The following is a 26,462-nucleotide window of genomic DNA, read 5'->3' on the forward strand; positions in this document are numbered from 1 at the left end:
TATTCACCTCACATTTGGATAGCTGGGCTTCTATCTTATAAAGAGAGCAGCATTTCTTGCTTCTTGCCACAACAAGAGAGCCTTTTTTTAACTTCCATACTCTATTGCCAAAATGTGACTCGTACCCTTCATCATCAAGCATTCTTGTTGAGATGAGATTCAATCTAAGGTCTGGAACATATCTCACATCTTTGAGGACCAACTTGTAGCCGGTATTGGTAGTAATGCAAACATCACCCATTCCAACAATTTTAAATACTTCATTATTTCCCATCCTTACCGAATCAAAGTCTTCTGACTTGTACATAGTAAAGAAATCTCTGTGGGAAGTAGCATGGAAGGATGCTCCTGAATCAATCACCCAATTTGAATCATCACATGCTACACTAACACAACCTTCACCACATGTTGAGAAGATTATACCGGATGCAATTGCAGTGGTTTCCTGATGTTATTTGTTTACATCACCACATTTTCCGTTTTTCGATCTCTTTTGAACTTCCGACACTCCATATGTCTCGACTTGGATCTCCTTTTTGATTTGCTTCAGTTATAATTTCTCTATTCTTTGGTCTCCCCCATTCTTCAGTGACTAATGTGTGTGAGTGGGAGGAATCTGAAGATTTTCTTCTCACTTCTTCATTTAACAAACTACTTGTAACTTGGCTCATGGAAACAATCCCATTGGGTGCCGAATTGCTAAGGGATATAACAAGGGTTTTCCAAGTGTGAGGCAATGAGCTCAACAACAACAATGCTTGCAGCTTATCATCTAGCACCATTTTCATAGCCACCAACTGATTTACAATACTTTGCATTTCATTCAAGTACTCGGCAACCGACCCATTCTCCTTAAACTTCAAGTTTTCTAATTAAAAATGTCTTATTTTCATTCGTCTTTCTCTCATACAAATCATGCAATTTCTTCCACAAGGAAATTGCACTAGTTTATGTTGATATATGGTGGAACACGGTATCATCCAACCATTGCCGAATGCAAGCAATTGATTTCCAGTCTAACTGCTTCCAATCATCATCAGTGATGGTTTCCGGCTTCTTCTCTATCCCCTCAATTGGCAAATAAAGGTCTATTGAATAGAGAAGGTCTTCCATCTTGGCCTTCCAAATTGACCAATAACCCCCATTTAAACTAATTATCCATGTAGAGGTATTTGAGCAGCTTGGCAAAGTTAAAAAGTTATGGTCCTCAAATTTAAGCAAGACTTTAGAGAAAGTGTCACACTTATATAGGGACTTCAAATGTGAAGTCTATTGTCTGTTTTGTAGCAGGTCCGTCAAGCTCCACATTACTTGTCAACTCCGTAATGCATTTTCCAGCTCTTGGGGCGGGTAATTGATTTCACGGTTTTGAAGGACATTTTTGGTAATGTGTTTCATTTCTTGCCTACCATGTTCATGCCCAAATACTAGAAATGTTGAATTTCCTAATAATCTATTTCTTTGTAATTGATTTACAGGTATCCAAATGGCTCATAAAAGTTTTAAGGGTATTTTGATCATTTTAATTTATTAAAATTATTTTTTAATACTTTTTTTAGGTGCACCCCATTGAGACTATTGCACGTATATTTATATGATTTGTAGAGAAAAAAAAAGTACAAAATACTTTGAGGAGTTGGATCTAGATCAAACTGTTAGTGGCTCACTTTATCTAAATTGGATGGCTGGATGGAGGGGGGGGGGGGAATATATAATTTCTATACAATAGAGGAAGTATAGAAAGCTTTCATTATTTGTTACATAGGAGAAACAGTAAGGACCACAATGTCCTTTTCTTTATGATTAGAGGTAGTGTTTTAAAAAACAGATCGGTGACCCAGATCACCCATCATTTGAAAAAATGGTCCAAATCAGAAGAACGATGATCTAGCCAAGTGAATTCGCTAATGAAAAGTAAAAAAATAGAAAAAATGATCATAATAATAAATAAGAGGTGGGATTGGATCGTCTAGTTCTCTAGTAGAACCGAGAAAAAAAATGGGTCTAGATCGGCTATTCTGTTAGGGAACCAGGCAGTTCCTAATAAGAACCGGCCAGTTATCGATATACTGTAGGAACCAGATCGGTCCCACCGATTCCAACCCAAAATTCCCATTTTTTAAAACCCTGATTAGAAGTTTAGAACATAAAGAACTGAGAAAAGCATAAAACAATCCATAAATTCTCAAGCCTCATTGTATCCTCGAAGTTAAAAAATGTACACGTTTTTCCTTGAGTATTTGTATATAAATTACATGAGGAAAATCTAAAAGAATGTGATTATAAATTATAAATCTAAAAATTCTAAAGTTTTTTTGACATATCCTTCTACGAGTGTTCACTTAACTGGAAAGCATACCGAATAAAGAGATATTAAGAGGGAAAAATATCATTAAAGTGGTGAAAAGATCCATTTGTTACTGCACAGTTTAAATTTTAAATTTTAAATTTCGTTCTTAATAGTAATTCTACGAAAAGATTGTTCAAAAATTTTCAAATCATCCCTGTTCACGTTGCGAATACCAAACAACAAGGCACATTTTAGTAATTTAAATAACTAATATACTCCTTATATAATAATAAAATAATTAAAATACCCCTATTTATTCAAGCTAAACAATATCAAACCAAGGCTATTTTTATCGTTTGGTTCAATTTTGAACAATCAATGGTATATTTATTCGTTATTTGGCTCAAGCCATTTAAGTGAGCCAAATTATTAAAATCCCCCACAGCTTCTCAAGATTTCCAACCCTAAACAAACTTGAGATATCTTTTAACCCTTTTAGTGATACAATAAGGTAATTTAAGCACTTTCAATAATATTTTATATGGCAATGGTCTTGTCCCCAGATTGCTTAGGTTTGGAAATGGCTGATACCCCACAAGGTTCAGGTCTTTATTTAGTTGGCTGCATTGAACAGGATTTTGACAATTGACAATTTAATCAAAAGGGGCAAGATTCTACCCAATGTGTGCTTCCTGTGTAAAGCTGATGGTGAGTCAGTTGCACACCTTATTCATTGTCCTTTTATGGTACGCATTTGGTATTGGTTGATTGATGTGTTTAATATAAATTTGGTTCTTCCTCAACATGTGGAGGGGATTGTTACTCAATTGTCTTTACCTTACTTGCCGAAGGTTGGTAATATTATTTGGAAGATAACAAAAGGGGCCATTTTGTGGGAAGTCTGGAAAGAGAGAAAGATAATGACATTTGAAGGGGTTTCTCTTCCCATAGACAGATTGATTCGCTCTATTAAAGTCACAATTTGGTCTTGGCTCTCTGTGAATAAGATGGCAAATTTACATAACCTTTTTCTTATGGGTATTGCTAGTAATAGACCAAAATGTTGTTGGTCAGTGCCCCCTACTAGTTTTCTGAAACTTAATTTTGATGGCAGTTCTTTGGGCAATCCTGGGTTAGCAGGTTATGGTGGGGTCGTACGGGATAGCTCTGGTAACATCATTCTTTCTTATGCGGGTCATTTAGGTTATGGAACTGCAAATTTTGCTGAGTTTAGTGCATTTTTCTATAGCTTAAAGATCCTTATTGATAAAAATTGTGGCAGCAATTATGTGATAGAGGGTGATTCGTTAAATGTGATTAAATGGTGTAAGAAGGAACAACGCATTCCTTGGGAGCTTCGATCTTTACGGTTGCAGATTATGGATCTATCTACCTCTCTGATTGTTCATGTGTATCGTGAAGCTAATATTGTGGCGAACAAACTGGCCAAGGGTGGTATTTTTTTATCTGATCTTGTTGTTGCTAATGATGTAATCTATTTCCCGTAGTTTGAATAAAAATTAGTAATATTTGTCATATATATATATATATATATATATTATGGGCATGGGGTTTTCTCCATGCCATTTGTACAATGTTTTGGATTAAATAAATTGTTTTCGCTACGATTTTTATAAATGACCAAAACATCACATTTTTTTACTTGGTTCCCCTTATTCCACATTTTGTAAAAGTCATCCACTCATTCTTGAAAGAAAGATGTATGCAATCTTATGGCGGGGAAATACAATTTTTTTTTTTTTTTAACAATAATCACCCCTTATAATTTTGGCAACAAGATCACTCACAGGTGGTCTTATTACAAACAATATAAATTCTAAAACAAAATAACACATTAATAAAATAAATCTCAACTACTTGATGCCATTCATACAAACTAATATTGTGCTTGAGAATATAAAATAAAAGAAGAAACAATTAAAAGAAAAGATGCCGGAGATTACCTCAACCGGGCTTTTTACACCCCACACCGAGTCCCCACATCCAATAACGCGGGATCCTCGAACCGGAAAAGCTAATTTCAGTCAAACTAGGTAACCACCCTTAAATCTCTACAAAACCCTAACTCCAAAAAAATTAGGCTCAAACCCTAATTTTCTCAACCCTTAGATTAGATCATGAGAGAGAGAGAGAGTCTCTATGTTGGGCGTGCCCCCTAAGGTCTTTTTTAGGAGAGAGAGTAGAGAGAGAAAATAAGAGAGTAGGGAGAGAGAGAGGGGCATGGCCCTTAGGGAAGATAGAGAGAGAGTTTGTGGGAGAGAGAAGTGTATTGAGATGGGGTGAAAGCACCCTTATTTATAGTGAAATTTAGGTCTAAGGTTTCCATAGTTTGCCTCTTTCTTAAGATTGAATATAGACCATTGATCAAGGTGATTTGTGGGGTGAGAGATCTGAGCCATCCATTCCATAGATGGGCCATCAACATTATGGAAGGTGCATGAACCATAATCCCACTTTCTTTAAACCATTTTCTCATCAATATATTTAAATAAATTAAATCCATTAAAGATATAGTGCATACCATAAATTGCATACTCCATCTCATATTTTCTATAAGATTATTTCAATAATATCAAGTCAAGATATTCCTTCAATAATCAAGATAAGATATGGTCAATATTTCCTTATCAACATTTGACGATATGCTACAAGATGTAGTTACCATTTCTAACAAACTTGAAGACAAAACAAGATAAGGTATCCAAGGGTGGGGCGTGCCACCCATGTATGGTATGTGGGGCCCCACCTAAAATACCCACATGGTGGACCCATGTGCACTATGGGCGCCAATGTTTTTTAATAAATATTTTTAAAAAATGAATTTTAAAATATTATAAATTTGTAAATTAATAACTTACTTTTTATAAGTCCAAAAATAAGAAATAAAATATCAAATGACTTACAAAAATTCAAATAATAAATCAAAAATAATTTAATAATAAAATCAATACAATTAAATTAATATGCTGGGAAGTGGATCCATATGGTTCAGGAATTCAATCAACGATCAAAGGGTACTCCACCTTCAACTGTGGACTACGGATCGCACTTGCTTTATTGAACCTATCCAGTATTTTCTATGACCCACAGTCCAAGCAGGAGCTCATTAGCGGATCACCAAAGTCTGATCGATGAGCCAAGGACTCGCAATCCTAGTCTCTGGATTACAGGTCCTCCCCTAGAGACAAGTCAAGGTCACCACGACCTGATGCGACCACAGCTCGATGGCGCATAGGAGTATCTCTTGAACATGCATATGCTTCACCCAAAGGTGGATATCTGATTTTCCCGAACGATCTATCTATATGCATGACATGTGATGGAATATGGTTGAGGTTTTGGCCCCCATCTCATTAGGCCTACCATCACATACAAGGGTCACACAGTCCCTCGTCTCACTCATCTAGGCATAAGCTCTGACCTCATCAAGGGCTAACTCAAAAACCCTTCTCGGTTTATTTTTTATACCCAAGTACCTTAGGTTTTAGCAACCGACTAGCCTAAATCGTCAAGCACAGTTCGTTATCAGCAAATATCATTTGTTTAATATGATTTTTGAAGAACCACACTCCCACTGAGTTAATGTTCCACTATAGTAAATGTTTTTCATTACACACTCATAAAGCCTTTAAAGACCAGATAAACCCAACATCTCTCACTTGGCCTTTGAAGGCATTACATTATCTCTTCCTCACTTTCTCTCATCCACATCTCTCTCACATGTCTTATAAAACCATTAGGGACAACTCCCTTAGTCGGAGGGTCTGCAATCATCAAATCTGTAGATATATAGCTGATCTCGATCTCTTTCAATCTCACTTCATCTCTCAGGTGATAGAAGTATGGCTTGACATGCTTGGAATTCTTGTGAAACCGAGGTTCCTTAGATACACAAATAGCCGCCTTGCTGTCGCAGAAAATTCACATTGCCTCACAATGTACAGGATGAAAATTAAGTTGATTAAGAAACTTTATTAATCTACACAGCCTCCTTAGCTGATATACAACATGCCACATACTGGGATTCCATGGTGGATAAAGCCACAATATCTTGTTTTTTTTACTTCCAAGAAACCGCACCCCTCCAAGTATAAACACATACCCAGATGTAGACTTCGCATCATCTGGATCCGCGAGATAGCTTGCATCTGAATATCCCTCTATTGCTATTTCAGCTCCCCCCTTATATGCGAGCGCATAGTTCATGGTCCCCTTTAAATATCTGAGAATTTTTTTTACTATTTTCCAATGCTCCTCTCCTGAGTTGCTTTGGAAACGGCTTACCAGACTCATGACAAATGACAAGTCAGGCATTGTTCCCATCATGGCGTACATAAAGAACCCAATTGCGCTCTTGTATGGCACTCTCTCTAAGGCTCTTATATCCATGTCTTCGGTAGGATACATTTTATTACTAAGCTTCGTCTTTTTGTGAATTGGGGTCGACATGGGTTTACACATACTCATATCAAACTTTTCCAGTGTCCTCTTACAGTAGGTTGCCTGGGAAAGTTGGATAGTCTTCTCTCTCCTGTTTCTTATTATTTTGATGCCCAACACATATGAAGCTTCTCCAAGATCTTTCATACCGAAGTGTTTTGAAAAAAAAAAAATTATCTCTACTACTAGGGCAATTGAGCTACTAACAATTAGCATATCATCCACATATAACGATATAAATACCACATCACTCCCACTGACCTTTTGATATATGCAATAATCATCACTATTTGTAGAGAATCCTGCAAGAGCAAGATTCTCTTGGAATTTTATGTACCACTGTGGCGATGCTTGTTTCAAGCCATAAAGGGATTTATTAAGTTCGTATACAAGGTTTTCTTTCCCTTTCTCCTTAAATCCCTCAGGTTGGGTCATGTAATTTCTTCTTCTAAACCCCCATTTAGAAAGGTTGTTTGACATCCATTTGATGAACCTCAAAATCAAAATGGGCTGCTATAGCTATAAAGATTCGGATTTATGGAAATTTGGCAACAGGAGAAAACGTTTCATCATAAGCTATCCCTTCTTTTTAGGTGAAACCCTTTACAACCAACTTAGCTTTGTATTTTTCTATTTTCCCTTTAAGAGTTCAACTTTTTCTTGAAAATCTACTTACAACCATTGGCCTTACGTTTTTCAGGTCGGGGTACTAATTGCCATACATGGTTTTGGTTAATGGAAGCATACTCATCTTTCATGGCTTCTACCCAGTTTTCCCTTTCAGGACAGGTCAAGGCTTCACGGTGAGTTCTAGGTTCGGAATCTGGATATTCCCAAACCTTATCAAAATGTTCTCCAAGGTAGACAAAATGTTTTATGTAAAGAGGTGGTCTACTGACTCGGTTACTTCGTCTTGGTTCAAGTAAAGGTTCACTTTCTTTAGGGAGTTCAGAAACAGGTTGGGTTGGTTTAGAAGTTTCAGGTTCAAGGTCTCGAACTACATCTTTATTTTTTGCCTCCTCATAAAAGTTGGCTTGTTTTTTACTCATTTGCTTCAAGGAATTCTTCCTCAAAGAAGTGAGCATCGCGGCTTTCAATAACCATACTAGTTTCAAGATTGTAGAATCGATACCCCTTACCATGATCTGGGTAACCAATGAAAATGGTTTTGACAGTTTTGGGTTGCAATTTGGTTATAATTTGACGTGGGATAAGGACATGGGCTGAGCAACTCCAAACTTTCAGGTGTTCAAGGGAGAGAGTACGACCTGTGAAAATTTCGTGAGAAGTAAGTGGGGCAGCTTTTGTGGGAGTCCGGTTAAGGATGTAACATGCTGTTAATACGGCTTCTCCCCAAAACTCTAATGAGAGATTTGCATGCCCCATCATACTCCTTATCATTTCCACTAAGGTCTTATTCATTCTCTCAGCTACATCATTTTGTTCAGGAGTATAAGGCATGGTGTACTGATGGATGATCCAATTTTCAATGCACAATTCTTTAAAAATGTCAGATGAATATTCCCCCCCTCTATCGATTCTAAGGACTTTAATTTTCAGGTTGGTTTGATTCTCTACTTGGGCTTTATATTCTTTGAATTTTTCTAGGGCTTTTGATTTTGCATGAATAAGGTACATATGGCCATGTCGCGAGTGATCATTTATAAAAGAGATAAAATATCTTTTTCCACCTTTGGTGGTCACATTCATATGTCCACATATGTCACTATAAATGATTTTCAATACGCTAGTAGCTCTTTTTGCCCTAGTGGTATTTTTTTCTTATTAGTTTTCATTGCACATAAGACTCGCACACTTTCGATAAATCTACCTTATAATTATAAAGAATCTCATCCCTTTTTAATATTTCCATTCGTTTAATATTAATGTGTCCTAACCTCATATATCATAGGGTAGCATCTAATTCAGTAGGGGATGAGACATAGGCAACGTTCTCTTTTATTTCAATAGTAAATAGCTTGTCTACAAGTCGTCTAGTCATGATCACATTTTTCCCCTTCTTGACCACCACTTTCTCCCCAATGAAAGTAGTTATGAATCCAGTCATAAACATCTTAGGAATTGAAACTAAGCACTTCCTCATATCATGAGCATATAGTGCTGGTTTTAGGATCAAGGTGCTCCCACTCTTTAGTTTCAAATCAAAATCTCCAACTCCAAGTACATTAGTCTGCTGATTTCTTCCCATATAAATATGCGGATATCTTGGCCCCATGAGAGTGAAAGAACAGTAACCGTCCTTGGTGTTTGTGACATGAGCCGCAGCCCCCGAATCAAAACACCAAGAAGCTTCCATGGGGTTAGCTAGCATGGACTCGAAAACCACACATGTCAATTCCTTGTTAGTTCCATCAGATTTATTGGACCGACAATTATTGACTATGCGGCCCACCTTCTTACAAATAAAACAAGTCCGAGTCTCTCTCTTTGATTTCTTATTTCCAAAATCTCTTCTTTTGAAATATTTTTTCTTCTCAAAAGTATTTCTTCCCTTTCTTGTCTTAAATTTAAAAGATGGTTAGGATTTTACCATATGCACAGCATCCTTTGGGGTTTACCTTGAACTCCTCCTTTCTTCTTCAGATTTGATAGTCGTGATCAGTTCCTCCAATTTTTGTGTCTTTCTTCTAGCAGAGATGGAAGATATAAAAGTCTCACATGAATTAGGAAGAGATTTCATTAAATGAATCACTTGCATAGATTCATTGGGCTTCATGCCTATATTTTTCAAATCTCTTACTAGCGCACGAAACACGTGCACATGATCTGCAAACTTGGTACCTTCTACCATTTTTAAATCATTGTACCTTCTCATAGTCATAGTTTGCTTCATGAGAAAGGGTTCAACATACTTTTTTTTAAGTTTATCTAAAATCCCACTTGCAGTATAGATTGACTAGTCCTCAAAAGCATACGAGTCAGTCATGGCACATAAAAGAATGTGCTTGCATCTCAAGTTCCTCCTCTTCCAGTTGGCGTTCTCATCTTTGACTATTTGAGATGAGTTGTCAGTTGGACGATGAGGTCGGTCCTCAAAGAGTATCTCATGCAAGTTTTCTTCATAGAGTACAAATTTAATTTTTCTTTTTCATGAAGCAAAGTTGGTCCCATCAAACCTTTAGGTTTTCAGGATTTCATAGATGAATGTACGACCAACCATTATTTTATATTCTCAAAAAAAATAAGAAAATATTCATAATGGAAATCAAGTAAAACTAGCTCTGATACCAATGAAAGAAAGACCTATCTCATCTTATGCTTGGGAAATACAATTTTTTTTTTAATAATAATCACCCCTTATAATTTTGGCAACAAGATCACTCACAGGTGGTCTTATTACAAACAATAGAAATTCCAAAAAAAATTACACATTAATAAAATAAATCTCAACTACTTGATGTCATTCATACAAACTAATATTGTGCTTGAGAATATAAAATAAAAGAACAAACAATTAAAAGAAAAGATCTCGGAGATTACCTCAACCGGGCTTTTTACACCCCACACCGAGTCACCACATCCAATGGCGCGGGATCAGCGGTCTAGCTTCAACCTCGAACCGAAAAAGCTAATTTCGACCAAACTAGGTAACCACCCTTAAATCTCTACAAAACCCTAAGTCCAAAACAATTAAGCTCAAACCCTAATTTTCTGAACCCTTAGATTAGATCATGAGAGAGAGAGAGAGAGTCTCTATGTTAGGCGTGCCCCCTAGGGTCTTTTTTAGGAGGGAGAGAGAGAGAGAGAGTAAAGAGAGAAAATAAGAGAGTAAGGAGAGAGAGGGGCGTGGCCCCTAGGGAAGATAGAGAGAGTGTTTGTGGGAGGGAGAGGTGTGTTGAGATGGGGCCAAAGCACCCCTATTTATAGTGAAATTTAGGTCTAGGGTTTTCATAGTTTGCCTCTTTCTTAAGATTGAATATGGACCGTTGATCAAGATGACTTGTGTGGTGAGAGATCTGAGTCATCCATTCCATAGATGGGTCATCAACATTATGGAAGGTGCATGAACCATTATCCCCATTTTTCTTAAACCATTTTCCCATCAATATATTTAAATAAATTAAATCCATTAAAGATATAGTGCATACCATAAATTGCATATTCCATCTCATATTTTTCATAAGAATATTTCAATAATATCAAGTCAAGATATTCCTTCAATAATCAAGATAAGATATGGTCAATATTTTCTTATCAACATTTGACCACATGCTACAAGATATAGTTACTATTTTTAACAAACTTGCAGACAAAACAAGATAAGGTATCCAAGGGTGGGGCTGCCACCCATGTATGGTATGTGGGGCCCCACCTAATACCCACATGGTGAGCCCATGTGCACTATGGGTCCGCATATATTTTTTTTAATAAATATTTAAAAAAAATGAATTTTAAAATATTATAACTTTATAAATTAATAACTTCATTTTTATAAGTCCAAAAACAAGAAATAAAATATCAAATGACTTACAAAAATTCAAATAATAAATCTAAAATAATTTAATAATAAAATCAACACAATTAAATTAATATGATGGGAAGTAGATCCATATGGTTCAGGAATTCAATCAACGATCACGGAGTACTCCACCTTCAACTGTGGACTACAGAGCACACTTGCTTTATCGAACCGACCCAGTGTTTCCCATGACCCACAGTCCACGCAGGGGCTCATTAGCGTGTCACCAAAGTCAGGTCGATGAACCAATGAGTCGCAATCTCAGTCTGTGGATTACAGGTCCACCCCTAGAGACAAGTCAAGTTCACCACGACCTTATGCGACTACAGCTCTATGGCGCATAGGGGTATCTCTTGCACATATATATGCTTCACCCAAAGGTGGATATCAAGTTTTCCCAAACGATCTATCTATATGCATGACGTGTGATGGAACATGAATGAGGCTTTAGCCCCCGTCTCTGTAGGCCTACCATCACTCACAAAGGTCACACAGTCCCTCGACTCACTCATCTAGGCATAAGCTCCGACCTCATCAAGGGCTAACCCAAAAACCCTTCTCGGTTAATTTTGTATGCCCATGTGTCTTGGGTTTTCTAACCGATTGGCCTAGATCGTCAAGTAAAGTCTGTTATCCGCAAATATCATTTGCTTAGTATGGTCTTCAAGGACCACACTCCCACTGAATTTGTGTTCCGCTATAGTAAATGTTTTTCATTACACACTCATAAGGCCTTTAAAGGCCACATAAACCCAACAATTCTTTTCGATCGTTGAAGCAATGAGGGTACATTGAGGTAGGATTTTTGAAGTTTGGTGTGATGCGTCTCTCATTCTCTCTCGACATCTTTGTCCCCTCTTTCTCTCTTTCTCACCAAGCATTTAGAGGTGCCTTGAACCCAAAGATATATCTATAGCATTATTAAAGACACCATAATCATCTATTATAAAATCATCTTGTTTCTATCTCCTCCATTATTTTTTCTCTCTGGATTACTATTAATCTATTTATGTTTTGCAACTTCCAACAAGCTATAGCTATTCTAAAGGGGTAGATATGCCCATTCTCTACAAGCCCTTGTTGGTGCCTATTGGTGAGTTCATTTCATACACTATATTTCCTTATTTTAATATGATTAGTGATTATGATAAAAAATGAAATGGTGGATGATAGATTGGGCATTTGATTCGAGTTTTGGGGAGCTATTGATTGTAGATGTATGCTTATGATTCTTATGTGATTTGATTATATATATGTAAAGTGTCTGATAATATTTTTAAATATAATTTAGAGAGAAATATTGATGCATTAATTCATATTAGCAGTCATATTGAAATCGATCCTACATTTAGTATCAAAGTCCACGTTAAATAGCTACTACAAGAAGCATATTTTCAGATCTAGTAAAAATTGACAAACTTGGTGGATCTATTTTTTCTCTATAGAAAAGTAATTCATTTTTCTTGCTTCACAATATGGAATTATTGTATGTGATTAATGAAGATAAACCAAGTGAACCTGATGATGATACAACTCTTAGAGAGGCAAAAATACTTGAAATGGGAAAATGATGATTTTTCATGTAGAAGTGCTATTGTAAATTGTTTAAGTGATAGGTTGCACAAACTATTTGAAAAGTATGCTAATGCTAAAGACTTATAAATTGCCATCGAAAAGATGCACACCGATGATAATTATGTAGCTAAATGTGAGTTATATGAAATATACGTTATGTGCAAGATGAAAGAGGATCAATCGGTCCAAGAGTATCTTAATGGTATGAATATTATGGTTAATCAACTTGCCGGTTATGGTGAGTCGAAAAGTGAGCACCAGTAAATTATGAAGATTATAGAAAACCTTCCAAATTCTTGGAAAGATTTAAAAAAAAATTTATGCCATAATGGAACAATCCATACCTTGGATGACCTTAAAGGACATTTAAGGATGAAAGAGAATAGTAGAATTAAAGAGAAAAATGAAAGAGCTAAAAACCATGCCTATTCAGCAATGACCAAGAAAAATAAGAACGAAGCTCCTAACAAGAATTCTAGTAAGCCTTTCCATCCCAAAAATTCCTACAAGTTTAAAAAATGTTTTAATTGTAACAAATTTAGTCATATTGTTAAATTTTATTGGGAAACCAAGAAGAAAAATGTCAAACAAAGTAGTGGCTCCAAACAGTTCTCCTTTGTGGTTGAAAAATCATTAATGTCTGAGTTCCCCCGACGAATGGTGGGTGGACTCCAAAGCTACTAGGCACATCACTAACACCAAGAACAATATGGCGGAGTTAAAAAACAAAGTGATTGTGCCAAGATAACTTTTTATGGGCAACTTGTCTAGCATCAACATTCTTGGATAAGGAATCATTAGCTTCTACTCCCATCTAGCGGCATTTTGAATCTTAATGATGTGTTGTATGCTCCAGATATGAAAAAGAATTTAGTTTCTCTCTTTAGGATTGATAAGGGCGGCGGTGAAATTTATGTGAGGGATGGAAAGATTATCAAGAAAAATGGTGTTTTTATTGTAAATGCCACAACGGTTAGCAACATGAACAAATTTGATCTTGATAATAGAATGACAACACCATTTGCTTATGATCAGTATTTTAATATTTAGCATAGAAGATTTGGTCATATCAGTTATGAAAAATTAAATAAACTAATGAAAAAAATATATAATTCCTTATCTAGAAAAAAAAAAATCAAATGTGAAACTTGTCTAAAAGGAAAAATGCAAGAAACCCATTTCCTAAAGGTGCTCAATATTTACGAGAAATTATATATACCGATATATGTGAAAAAATAGGTGGAAGTAAAATTTCATTAATTCTATATATGACTATTTAAGATACTTTTATACATATTTAATTTTTCATAAAGATGAAATATTAGACAAATTTAAAAGGTATAGATTAGAAGTTGAAAACCAATTAAATACTAAAATTAAGATTGTTAGAAGTGATAGAGGAGGGGAATATAGATCCAATGAATTTAATAGTTTTGTAACAATAATGGACCGATTAGGCAAACTATTCGCCTTACACCCCTCAATAAAATGGAATCGCCAAGAAGAAAAATATGACTTTAATGGATATTGTTAATTGTATGATACAAGAAGCTGGTGTAGAGTATCGTTTTTGGGGAGAAGCTATTATGGTGGCATGATGTATATTAAATGAAGTGCCTTCCAAATCAATTAATATAACACCCTTTCAGCAAAGGTTTGGTAGAAAAATCCAACCCATACCATATCAAAGTATAGGGCTCTATGGCACATGTTCATATTCCTTATGAGAAAAGGGATAATCTAGAACCTAAAATAACAAATTGCATATTGGTGGGGTACTCAAGTGACTTTAAGGGATATAAATTTTATAATGCAAAAACAAAAAAAAATATATGGAGATTATAGAGACTTACTTCTTTGAAGATGTTGAAACATAAAGGTAAAACAAGCTAGAATTTAAAAACAAAGTGGGGAAGTAGAACCACAAAACCCCCAACATAATTAATGTAGGAAGCTCTTCTCAAATTGATAATAATCCTCAATTATTTGAGCATAGAAGAAAAACTAGAGAAATTAAAAGACCTAATTATTTAAGTGATTATTCCTATTATAATGAAGTAAATTAAGAACTATTTAATTTTAAGGAAGTCATTAGCTCACCTTAAGTAAAGAGTTGGATGGAGACAATGAAGGTTGAATATATCCATAACAAATAATAAGACATGGGTATTAGCAGAATTACCTACAATAAAAAGGCAATTGGTTGTAAATAGATATATTCAGATAAACTTAATTATGATGGAAATGTTAATAGATATAAAGCAAGATTGGTTGCCGAGGGGTTTAGTAACAAAGAAGGATTAACTACAAAGAAATTTTTTCACATGTAGCTAGGAAATCTTCCATTATAATAATAATAGCCATAACTAATCACTAAGATTTTGAGATTCATCAAATGGATGTAAAAACTGTTTTTCTAAATGTTGAATTAGAGTAAGAAATTTGCATTAGTCAACCCAAAGGTTTTGAATGTGAGGCTCAAGAAAGTAATATACAAATTAATTAAAAGGAAAATATCTTCATATCCCCTATTTTTAGGTTACATTTCTTGACATACCCAAGGTTCAAAAGATATCTTCGAATCCCCTTGCTACTTTAAACTTATGTTTTAACCTAAACAAATGTGAGGAAGACATGTTTTTTTTAAACCCAATCATTTCTCTTTCTTCACTTATATACCCCAAACTTCTCTCTTTCTCTCTCTTCCTGCATCTCTCTCTCTCTCCTCCTGTATTTCTCCGAACACTTCTCTCTCCTCCTATATTTCTCTGAACACCTCTCTCTCTCCTCCTGTATTTCTTCAAACACCTCTCTATCTCCTCCCGATAACATCTCACCTCCATGAAGCCCTTCTCTCTCTCTAAAAGTTTGGAAGGATGGCTTTTAAAAAAAACATGTCTTTTTAGATTTCTTTGGCCTAAAAATACAGGTTTAAATTAGCTCAGGGGATTAGAAAAAATAAAATCTACAATTTTTATGCCCCAAGATATCTTTTAAAATTTTAGGTCTATTGTGAAATGAAATCTAAAAATAAGGGGTATGGAGATATTTTCCCTTAATTAAATCATTATATAGTTTAAAACCATCCTCAAGGAAATGTTATTTTATATTCTCACATACACTTAGAGGATATGGACTTAAGAATATCACCATAGATTATTATGTATACACTGAGGACAATGGGTATGCAAATGATATAATTATAACATGAAATGCTAGAAAAGTTATTAAGATGTGGTTATCCTCTAAGTTTGAGATGAAAGATATGGGATATATTGATTATATTCTAGGAATTAAAGTTACTAGAAATAGAAATAACATATTATTTTATCTTGACCAAGAGCAATATACTCTTAAAGTACTAAAGTAATTTAATATAGATAATTCTAAACCCATGGCTACCCTAATTGACAAAAATTATAAATTATCAAAGAAAATGTGTCCTACAACTAATAAAGAAAAGGAAATCATGCAAGATTATCCTTATGCACAAGTTGTAGGGTCATTTAATTACTTGATGAATTGTGTAAGATCTGATATAGCTTATGAAGTGGGGGTTGCTAGTTGATATATAACCAACCCTAGTATTGATCATTGGAAACTAGTTAAAAGAATATTTTCTAAGAGGGACACACAATTATGGCCCTAGTTATAGTATTAAAGATCTAATTCTTGAGGGGTATAATGATGTTGATTTGGGAGGAGAAGTTGATATATATATATACCAACATTTGGATAGTATTTACCTCTGGTGGGACATGTATCTCATAGGCTTATCACACTCCACTATAGAAGTAGTGTACATTGCATTTGATCATACTTCAAGAGAGAATCTTATTTAGGCAATTTATTAATAAAATAACGCTAGCCAATTAGGGTATGGATCTACAATGATATATTTGATAATCAAACATTTCTAAATACCCAATGTATCATGGCATGTCAAAACATATTAAAAAGAAGTATCACTTCATAAGAGAATTTGTTGAAAATAAAAAGATAGAAGTTAGCCATCTTCCTACGCAATTAATGGTTGTTGATCCATTAACAAAGGGTATCAATATAAACTCATTTGAAAGGAGTGTGATTACCATGGGGCTTAGACGAATCGATAAATCATCATGATTCATGCTACTTGACAAGTCTTTATGATTGAGATTTTAGGAATAACTTTTGTGGTAGTGTGATGATTATGGCTTTTGTGAATTACTCGCTTGTGTGGCATGAATACCTTCATGACGTCAATAACCTTTGTGGTCTGATGAGGATCTTAGTTATTCGATCGCATCTTTGTGATGCAAGGGTTTCTTAGTAATCCACATGCCTATGTGGTAGTTGTTTGAGCCTCCAAGGGTTGGAAGGTTAAGTCATTTGACTTTGAATGGTTCGTTATGTGATGAAAATCCCTCGAAAGCATGTAGCCACGAACCACCACTTACTAGTGTACATTTGCACATGCTTTGCCGCCATCTCTAGCTAGAGGGAAGTGATGTGCTAGTGGTTATCCGAGTAGTTGAGAATCTCTTATTGAGATGTATCTCTTTGTGAGATTTTATGGTGACTAACTGCATTGATGAAAGGGCACCACATGTGAGATTTTATGGTGACTAACTGCATTGATGAAAGGGCACCACATGTGATGAGCATATGTATGGCATAACAGTAGAAGGTATCCACTTCTATTTATTTTTGGATACCTGGTGGATAAATTAGGTAGGTCAATAAGTATATGCATGAAGTCGATGAAGTGGTTTATGATCACTCAATACATCACAACTATAATGAGCATGGAAAAATGTGGTGGATGCTATTGAGTAAATACATTGTGCGTGTGGATATATCAATTCTTGAGGAAGTACAGCTCAAGTGATCCCGATATACCTCTTTGCATTAATAGATGAACGAATTATAAAGCCAAAACCATGTAGAAAACAAGGGGGAAATGTTGAGCATAGGTTTTTCTCCATGCCATTTGTGGATTGTTTTGGAATAAATAAACTTATTTTCACTACCATTTTTATAAATAACCAAAACGTCTCATCTTTTACTTGGTTCCATTTATTCCACATTTTGTAAAAGTCCACTCATTCGTTCCAATTGTTAAAGCGAAGAAGTCATATACATCTAGGTAAGGTCAAGGGAGTTTGATATGATACACATCTTATTCTCTCTCAACATCCTTATTCCCTCTCTCTCCCTCAACAAACATTTATAAGTGCATCGAGTCCAAGGGTGAATCCCTAGCCTTATAAGCAACACCCTAATCATCCATTGTAAAGCCATCTTGTTCCCATCACCTTCCTATTATTTTTTCTCTAGATTGCTATTAATCTATCTATGTTCCAAAACTTCCAACAAAATATTGATGTCCTAAAGATAAGGATTTGTCCATTCTCTACAAGCCCTAGTTAGTGCATACTAGTGAGTGAGTTCGTTTCATACACAATATTTTCTCATTTTGGTTTGATTTAAAATTAAGATAAAACACAAAATAGTGAATCATATATTGGCCATTTGAGTCAGTTTTGTGAAGCCCTTGGTTGTGGATGTATGCTTATAATTCTTATGTAATTTGATGATTTTACATTAATCCATATTTGTAACCATATTAAAATCGATCCTGCGTTTTATGAAAAAAGGAAACAAAATATTCCCCCAAACTTTCAAAATTTGCATTCCTTATGGTTCTAACTTTGATATTTATGAATCTATAACTTATAATTTTCTTTCAAACTTTCATTTACATTTAAAGGTATACATATTTTGAAGCAAATAACAAAGAATTAAAAAAAAGATAAAGTATAAAATGAGACCAGTTATCTTTGATACAAAGTGGTCATATTAATCTTGACCATTGGATGGCTGCAATTATTTCATTGACCAAGCTCAAACTTCAAAATAAATTTTCTCGAACTTTGTGACACATCCAAACTATCAAATTTCACATCAAATGGTTGTAAAGAGTTGTGACCACCTTGTATCAAAGGTAAACGGTCTCATTATATACAATCCCTAAAAAATATATAATAAGAGAAAAAAATATCATACCGTGATTTCACCTTTGGAGCATAAAGACAGCAACAACCATCACTGGAAATTGAATGGGCAGTGTGTACAATTGACCACCATAATACTTTCACAAACTTCTACATATAGAAACACCCCTTTTGTGATCTAAATTATAAAAATGAGCGTTTGAAAATGAAGTAGCCTGATCAGCTGGGACTGAACCAATTCCAAGGAGGAATGGGTACCAACCTAGTATGTCCCCACCCTGCTTAAAACCTCCCCATTTTATATTTTTGCGTCTTCTTCTTTTAAGTTATATAATATTTCCTTAGGCCCCCTAACCCAACACACACACACACCCACAAAACTTATTATTTTTTATTCTTTTAACCGATCCATATAAACAATCTGGCCATCTGAGACAGATCCTTGGCGTGGATGATCCACCTATTAAATCCGTGGTTGCAAACAAAAAATAACGGTCCTATTGGACATATAAAATCCTATAAATAAACAACCAAAAAAACAACAATAAAATATCTTCATATATTTGAAATGTTTTAAGAAAACATCGAAATTTTTTACTAGGTTTTCAAGTATAGCTCAATCAGAAGTAGCGAAAGGCACGCTAAAGATGGACAAAACTTCCCATTCTTCCCTTCTGTGGATGCGTGTTTTTTGAAAATGCCCTTCTGGGGATGTTTCGTTCTGGTAAAAAATACCTTGACAAAATTATTGAGAATGCGAAACTGACAAGCTTGCCAAATACAAACTCTTCCAGCAAGATGGTTGAGCACGGATTAAGACCCAACCATCAAGCACCAATCAATAAGAGAAGTGCTTAGCAACATATGATTCAATGTGACATCGTCTAGGATAAGAAGTTTATCACAATTAGGCATAGGCAAAAAGTAGAATAGAAGATGTCATACCCATGACCAAAATGAGAGCAAAGCTCAAACAAAAATACATATGCACAACTGGTCTATAGTCCAGACAGACACTCAATATCCATGCTCGAGGAAAATTAATTATAAATCTGAAGAAGCTAATGAATTAATTACAAATTCCGAATGTTCAATTGAATTCTAGGAAGTGCAAAGAAGAGGAGCTCATTCAGGTTTTTTTCACCAAGTTGTTGATTATCAGTATTTGGTGGTACTTCATTATCGGTATTTGGTGGTACCTAGGTGAAATCAAACTGTTTTTCTTTGATTCTGGCTGATCAAGCCTCACCAAATATAAACACAATTTCTATGAGTCCATGTAGAAATGAGTCACCTCTTAAAAATCTATTTTTGAGATGGATTTTTTTACCTAATTTTTAAAGACATGTAATCTCCAACATGGAGATCATGAATATGAATAGATAAATAAATTTTGAAAATTAAAAATAATAATCTATTACAAAAAATATTTGGACAACTAATATTAATTGTTTTTTAGATGGGCTACCTATTTGCATCTATCTTTAATATTGATGCTTTATACTTCGGGGACCGCAAATGTAGAAATGCAGTCCCCACCGCCTTAAAACAATGTTCCAACCACCATGCTCACTGTTTGATTAGAATGTTTTAAAATGGTATTGCACTGGAAATAGGCTTTGGAAACAAAAGTTATTGGCGTCAAATTGGGGCTCATAAAGCAAGTCATCCACCTTTCTAGATTGGCTGAGCCTTCTTTTCATGACATCTGGTGAGAAGCTGTTGGTGAAGCCGATCATCTAGCAAAAGATGGAACTAGTGCCTATATCTCTACCTCTCGAGTCTCCCCCATCATTAGAGCAGCACTTTTCTTTTGTTTCCCTCTTTTATCTTGGTCTTTTCCTAAAGCTTTCTATGTTTCTCTGCTTCACGGCACCCTTGGGTGCACCTGGATGTATTTCTTTTGAATTAGACCCATAACCTAACAGGGTCGCATTTGTGAGTAGATGCACCTAAATATTTGAAACCCACATCTAGAACAAATTGGAGGAGATCGGTTTAGTGGACGTGAAGAATGATGTCCTGAGGCAGAATGATCACCTCGCTAAAAGCTACATCAGACAATTTGCAATTTTAGTTCTTTGTTTTGAGCAGTGTTCTAAAACCCAGCTCAAGCAGCGGATTCGACCCTGCCGGAGCCTAGTTACCTGATTGACCTTGCTCGGACTGAGCCAAGTCACATCCAAGCCAAGGAAAGGGCCAAAAGGGGCCCAAAATTTTGGAAAAATTCCCAAAAATCCCAAAATATAAAAAAAATAGTAAAAAATAAAATACTATATAAAATAAAACATGTAGGGTAAGCTTTCTATGCTTCCCCTACAATGTAAAACTTCTATACTTCCCCCTATCCAACCGTTCATTCTAAATGGACGGCTTAGATGGCCCCAATCACAATGTCACCCTTTATACTATTTTATTTTTATTTTTTTTATACAAAACATTTTGACACCAAAATTTGGGCATCCAATCCTCTCTTCAGCTCGCACCTATAAAAAATATAAAAACAATATTCCCAATAACATAAAATGACTAAAATGCCCCTGAAACTTTCAGTGGTATTTTGGTCATTATATTTTATCAAAAATATTTTTTAATATTTTATTTTGGTGCACCCCATTGAGGTGATGGCATGTACCAAATTTCATATTCATATAGTTAGTAGAACAAAATTAAAAATAAAATAATCTGAGATATCAAATCTTAGATTAAATAGTTAAGTAGCTCACTTGATCTAAATTGGACGGCTGGATGAAGGGGGAAGTATATATCTTTTATGCTGTACGGGAAGCATAGAAACATTTTCCAAACATGTAAACCATGAAATATGGGAAAAAAAAAAAAAAAAAAAAAAAAAAAAAAAGAAAGAAAGAAAGAAAGATACTGTTGGCTGGAAAAACAATTGAACTTTAAGAAAAATTGAAAAATTATAACAAGATTAACACTAAAAGGTATAAGAGTTATATACAAAATTAATTATAAATTCAGTATAATTGATTTAGTAAAAAATGAAATATATGAATTTTAAGAAAAAAATCAAATTTATCCAAAAAGTTTTAACCTAGTCTTCGCTCTCAATGTGAATCAAAGCCTCCAATCCTTGTCAAAGATTCCTCAGACATCAGACAACCAAAATCAAAACCCACAAGCCAGTGTTGTGTTTCAAGTTCGGATCTAGGAGACCCAAGCTCTTGAAATATTTGGATGAATTGTAAATCCTAATTTCAGGTCTCTCAAATCCTAATCTTTTAAGCCTTTCTATGAAAATCAACTCTATGGTTAAATCAAGATCACAAAAATACGTTTAGGGATCAAATTTCATCAAAGAAAACGTAATTTTTCAAAATTCAGCACAAACTTTGCCAAATTTTTTTATCTCAAATATCTATCAAATTTGATTTTTTTCTTGAATCTATTGTATCTAAAAGATAGATCAGGCAAAAATCTATCAAGGGTTTCAAATTGGTAAGGTTTTGAGCTTAAAATCTAAAAAAATAGAAAAAGAGCGACGGATTTCTTCCCCTTCTATATGCAGTACTCAGGCTAGTATTATAGCAACTTGCACGTGTATCATGCAGGGTACCCCTAGGTATCCTGTTTAGGGATTGACAAGCCACCAAACGCTAGTGATGAGTCAACTTAGGGTGTTTCCAGAAACTGGACTTTAGAATGCCTGAGAGTAAAGAAACTCGAGAAACCTCAATGTGAATTTTATCACAGGAGGGTCTTTAGTGGCATGATTCATTAGGTAAAAAACAGAAAGAAATCTGTAAGTCAAAGAGGCAAGGTGGCCTTAGCATCCAAAAGGCATTCGGGGTGCAAAAAGTCACTGTGACTAGCTGGAAATTGCATATAGCAAGTCAGAAAGATGGTTCATGGAGGAAATGGCTAGAAACCATATTCATCAGGGTAATGTAAGCAGGGGAGGCAAATGGGCGTTGAAAGCTTAGAATGCATTTGCATTGGAGTGAATGGATCTAGCAGAAATGATGGAACAATTAGAAACAGTAAGATGTGAGTTGCAAATCTTTTGATAAATAGATGATGTAACGAGTTCACTTTAGAGCTTATGTTTGTGACTCTTTGCTCAGGATAGGCATATCGGAGTGAGATGTACTATGTTGATAATGGTAGGAAGGTGTGAAGCCTCAGATCCATTGTATTGGATGAGTACACTGATGTTTATTTGGGAGGTGGTTCACTTCCACATTTATTTGGCACATCAGAAGGAAGATTTCTTCCATAAAGCCATTAAGAACAAACATGCCACTTGATGTAAACTCAGATATTTGGCATATTTACATATGTTCACGTGCTTGTTTAGTTCTTTTAAAACATACATAAAGGTAATGAAATATCACCTAAGAAGGTAAACTGGTATATTAGATATGACATCTAAAATCTATTAAATATAACAGATATCAACCCTATAGGGATGCACTTCATTCTATTCAATATTGTGAACAAGGTCGAGCCATAGGATGCCATTAATCAGAACTAAAAAAGAAAAAAAGAAGAAATACTTTCTGCGTTAACATTCCATTGCTGCTAACAGAACAATAGAAAAAAATTTTCCTCATTGACATGGAAACCACCTGATTAAAAATCTTACAAAAAATGCATAGCGATCTTAAACAGTAAAAACATTACTCGGACGAGTACATCTCTTTTTTTGGGAAAAAAAAAGTATTCAAAAAAAAAAAACTCCAACTCGTACATGTCATTACAAGGATCAGATTCAAAGCAATTAAAACAATTCAGGATATAAATGATACCTAAAATGGTAGCACATGCAGACATGAGGAGAAACAGATTACTTAGCAACAAAAAAAGATGCAGAAGTACATTATCTCACAACACCATTAGTAAACAGGCAATGAATCTGATGTGGTACCCACCAACCTAAATCCTTGCTGCATTCCCAGATCTAGCAGAATACATCACATAGCGAGACGAACCAATAGTCTGATAGTCCACAAACTCCCCACTAGTTGCTCGTGAATAGCAACTGGAAAAAGGACAAGAGCCTAGCTGTGTCCAGGTTGGTACAGATAGGCCTAAATCAGAACAAAAAACGTATGATTATCTGAAAAGTATGGGACCTAAACTGCTTCTACAGCAGGGTATCCAACACTAATCAATAATAAATCCAAAGAACAGATCCAAACAATTGGAAAAACCTGATGGAATTCCATATGCCTCACCACGCAAGGATCATAAGTCAAGAGCTTAATGCAAGACAATTGCACACGAATCTGATTATAACCATCATCCAAGCAGCCGCAGAAGTAATTAGTACAGGACCAAACCATGCCCAACAATTCAAACAAATATGCAAATTGAACACCCAGCCTCATCCTTTACGAATTAACTATTTTAGAGTGGGTCCCAATGCTACAACGGTGCATTATCAATAACACACCCAGATCTTAAATAAGAAAATTACTCACATCATGCGAGGCACAAAACCACAAGCCATGAGCAATAGTGATATGTGCTTTACAATCTATAAACTGCATTTTATAATAGCAGTCCAGGCAATTACAACGAATAAAGCACAGGCAGTTATATGTGCCAAAGATGGTGCCTACACTGCGGCACTAATCATGAGAATCAATTACTAGCACAGATTTTAATAAATGCATTTTTTAATTACTATCTATAACTAACATGCAATGCCATCAGAATGAAAAGCAGCATGAATCAAAATAACATAATGATAATAGAAGTAGAGCATGTTGGTGTCATGTGCATGGCTTCGATAAGAGATCATCTTTTGCAGCATATTGTCATCCCATCTCCAATAGGAACCTAAACTTCAGAAAGCTCAAAGGTTAACCCAAGAACAAGAAGAGGAACAAAGGAAGACACATGTATGTCGTATAAGAATAAAAGATATATCTACCACCTACCACACAAATACTGACTCGTTTATCCTCAAAGATACTTCTATTGAAATCTCTTATGCTCATTGTCTTTTTATCATTTACCTGCTAGAAAAGAACTACATTATAAAGGAATCTAAAATCCAAATTGAGTACGTTTTTTTAAAGCATATTTGCCAACTAAACTGATGACATTTTTCATTTTTATGATATACATTTGCATACCAGAGGGTCAGCAACTCTTCCATGCCAGAGTACATTATCAATTACAATAACACCCCCAGGCCTTACCTACAATAAATACCCACACTATAAGCAATCAGAGTTCTCTACCAAAACTAACCAGCATTAATTTACGACATTTGCATCACCATAGCCAGCTGAAATAAGTGCTATATAATATATTACTTCCTAGTTAACAAGTTACTGAGCAAAAACTATTTCTTATTCATTCAACTTCTTTCTGGCAAATGTATGTACCTTTAGACTGAACCACTAAAAAATAGATTGTGAAAGCTTCATTAAACATTTATATTGAGCATTACATCACAAAGGCAATAAAAAACTCCAACAAGTACTTCCTGGAATATTCCTTTGACCTCAATCAAACGCTTCCAGACTATATTTAGCAAGGTAAATTAGGTGAGGCAATTACCAACTGTAAAAGTAACTCATAATATTCCTTGTACATTCTCTTCTCAGCATCAACGAAAGCAAAATCAAAACTGCGCCAAGACAGTACATAATCCAAGAATTAAGAACTGATTCATGTCAACCAGATTGTTACAAAGGTAACCTAATGAAAAGCAAAATAATTAACAATGGTTAACATGCACCAACACAAATTGAAACTCCGAAGGATCGTATTAACAGTTCTAAACTCAAATTGCTTAAGAAGAGGAAGTCTACCAGCGATGCTGAACTCTCGTCTAATTTCTGGCTACCACGGTTTTTATATTATATGCTTAAAAAAGCAGAAGTGTTATATGATCACTAGATATAATCACAGAAACTAGTAAGATTAATGATTCAGAAAATGCATGAAAGAAGATGCAGAAGAATATACCAATTGAACTAATCTCTTAACCTTATCTCTAACTCAACCAATTTACCAGTATTTAAAGGTAGCTGTTATCAAGGATGGTAATCAAGGAATCTTATTAACAGTCACTTATTACAATATTGGAGGGCACATACAACTGTATTATAATGATTTGCCATTTCAACCGAAAAATTATTAACGAATATCTCCAACATGGAGAGAGATTTAAATAGGCTATATACGTATGACTACATGACAAATAGATGAATTAATGAATAATTCTACTGGAAAAAATTAGTGTTTACTTACTAAACAAGCACTTCAGCCCATGACATATCTAGTTTCAATTTCAAGCAACAATTCTATCCTTGAACAATATAGGTCACATGCTATCCAGATGAAACGGAGTGCAGTCCAAATTAAGGTTACAAGTCCACTAGCTCCCACAACCAAATAATTGAGTTCATGAAACTTCATTGTAAAAGTTATACATATATTTGTAGTTGCAGACTATTTAGCATATGAATATATCTATCTAGCATATTGGTCCCTAGATATATCGAATCATATGCACCATCCCATCATATTCCATTTTCGTATCAATTTTGTATTTACAAATACCTATCTGGTATTGGTGGATTGTAAAAGTTATACATATATTTTGTAGTTGCAGACTATTTAGCATATGAATATATCTATCTAGCATATTGGTCCCTAGATATATCGAATCATATGC

General features: G+C 34.9%; 1 protein-coding gene across 12 annotated transcripts in view; it reads right to left on the reverse strand.

The window, feature by feature from the left end:
* Positions 1–10,029: 10,029 nt before the first annotated feature.
* The window catches only part of LOC18436427 (uncharacterized), a 31,210-nt gene continuing 14,777 nt past the window's right edge, over positions 10,030–26,462 (reverse strand). For 2 of the 12 annotated variants that reach the window (XR_016041544.1, XR_016041547.1), the window contains exons 6-11: positions 25,340–25,409; positions 24,910–24,975; positions 24,712–24,789; positions 23,980–24,054; positions 23,702–23,856; positions 19,340–19,523 (exon numbers count right to left, since the gene is read on the reverse strand). Coding sequence is in view for 4 of the 12 variants with exons in the window: in XM_020668616.2 (XP_020524275.2) it covers positions 23,827–23,856; positions 23,980–24,054; positions 24,712–24,789; positions 24,910–24,975; positions 25,340–25,409 (319 nt within the window). In the remaining 8 variants the exon portion in view is untranslated. Of the gene's footprint in view, positions 10,378–14,722; positions 14,989–19,339; positions 19,524–23,359; positions 23,857–23,979; positions 24,055–24,292; positions 24,611–24,711; positions 24,790–24,909; positions 24,976–25,339; positions 25,410–26,462 lie in introns of those variants that run through there. The other 10 variants (XR_016041541.1, XR_016041546.1, XM_020668616.2 and 7 more) reach the window with 7 other exon arrangements.

Source organism: Amborella trichopoda, chromosome 9 (assembly GCF_054954075.1).
Source record: "Amborella trichopoda isolate Santa Cruz 75 chromosome 9, AtrichopodaSantaCruz75HAP2 v2.0, whole genome shotgun sequence".
In the NCBI taxonomy this organism is placed as follows: Eukaryota; Viridiplantae; Streptophyta; class Magnoliopsida; order Amborellales; family Amborellaceae; genus Amborella; species Amborella trichopoda.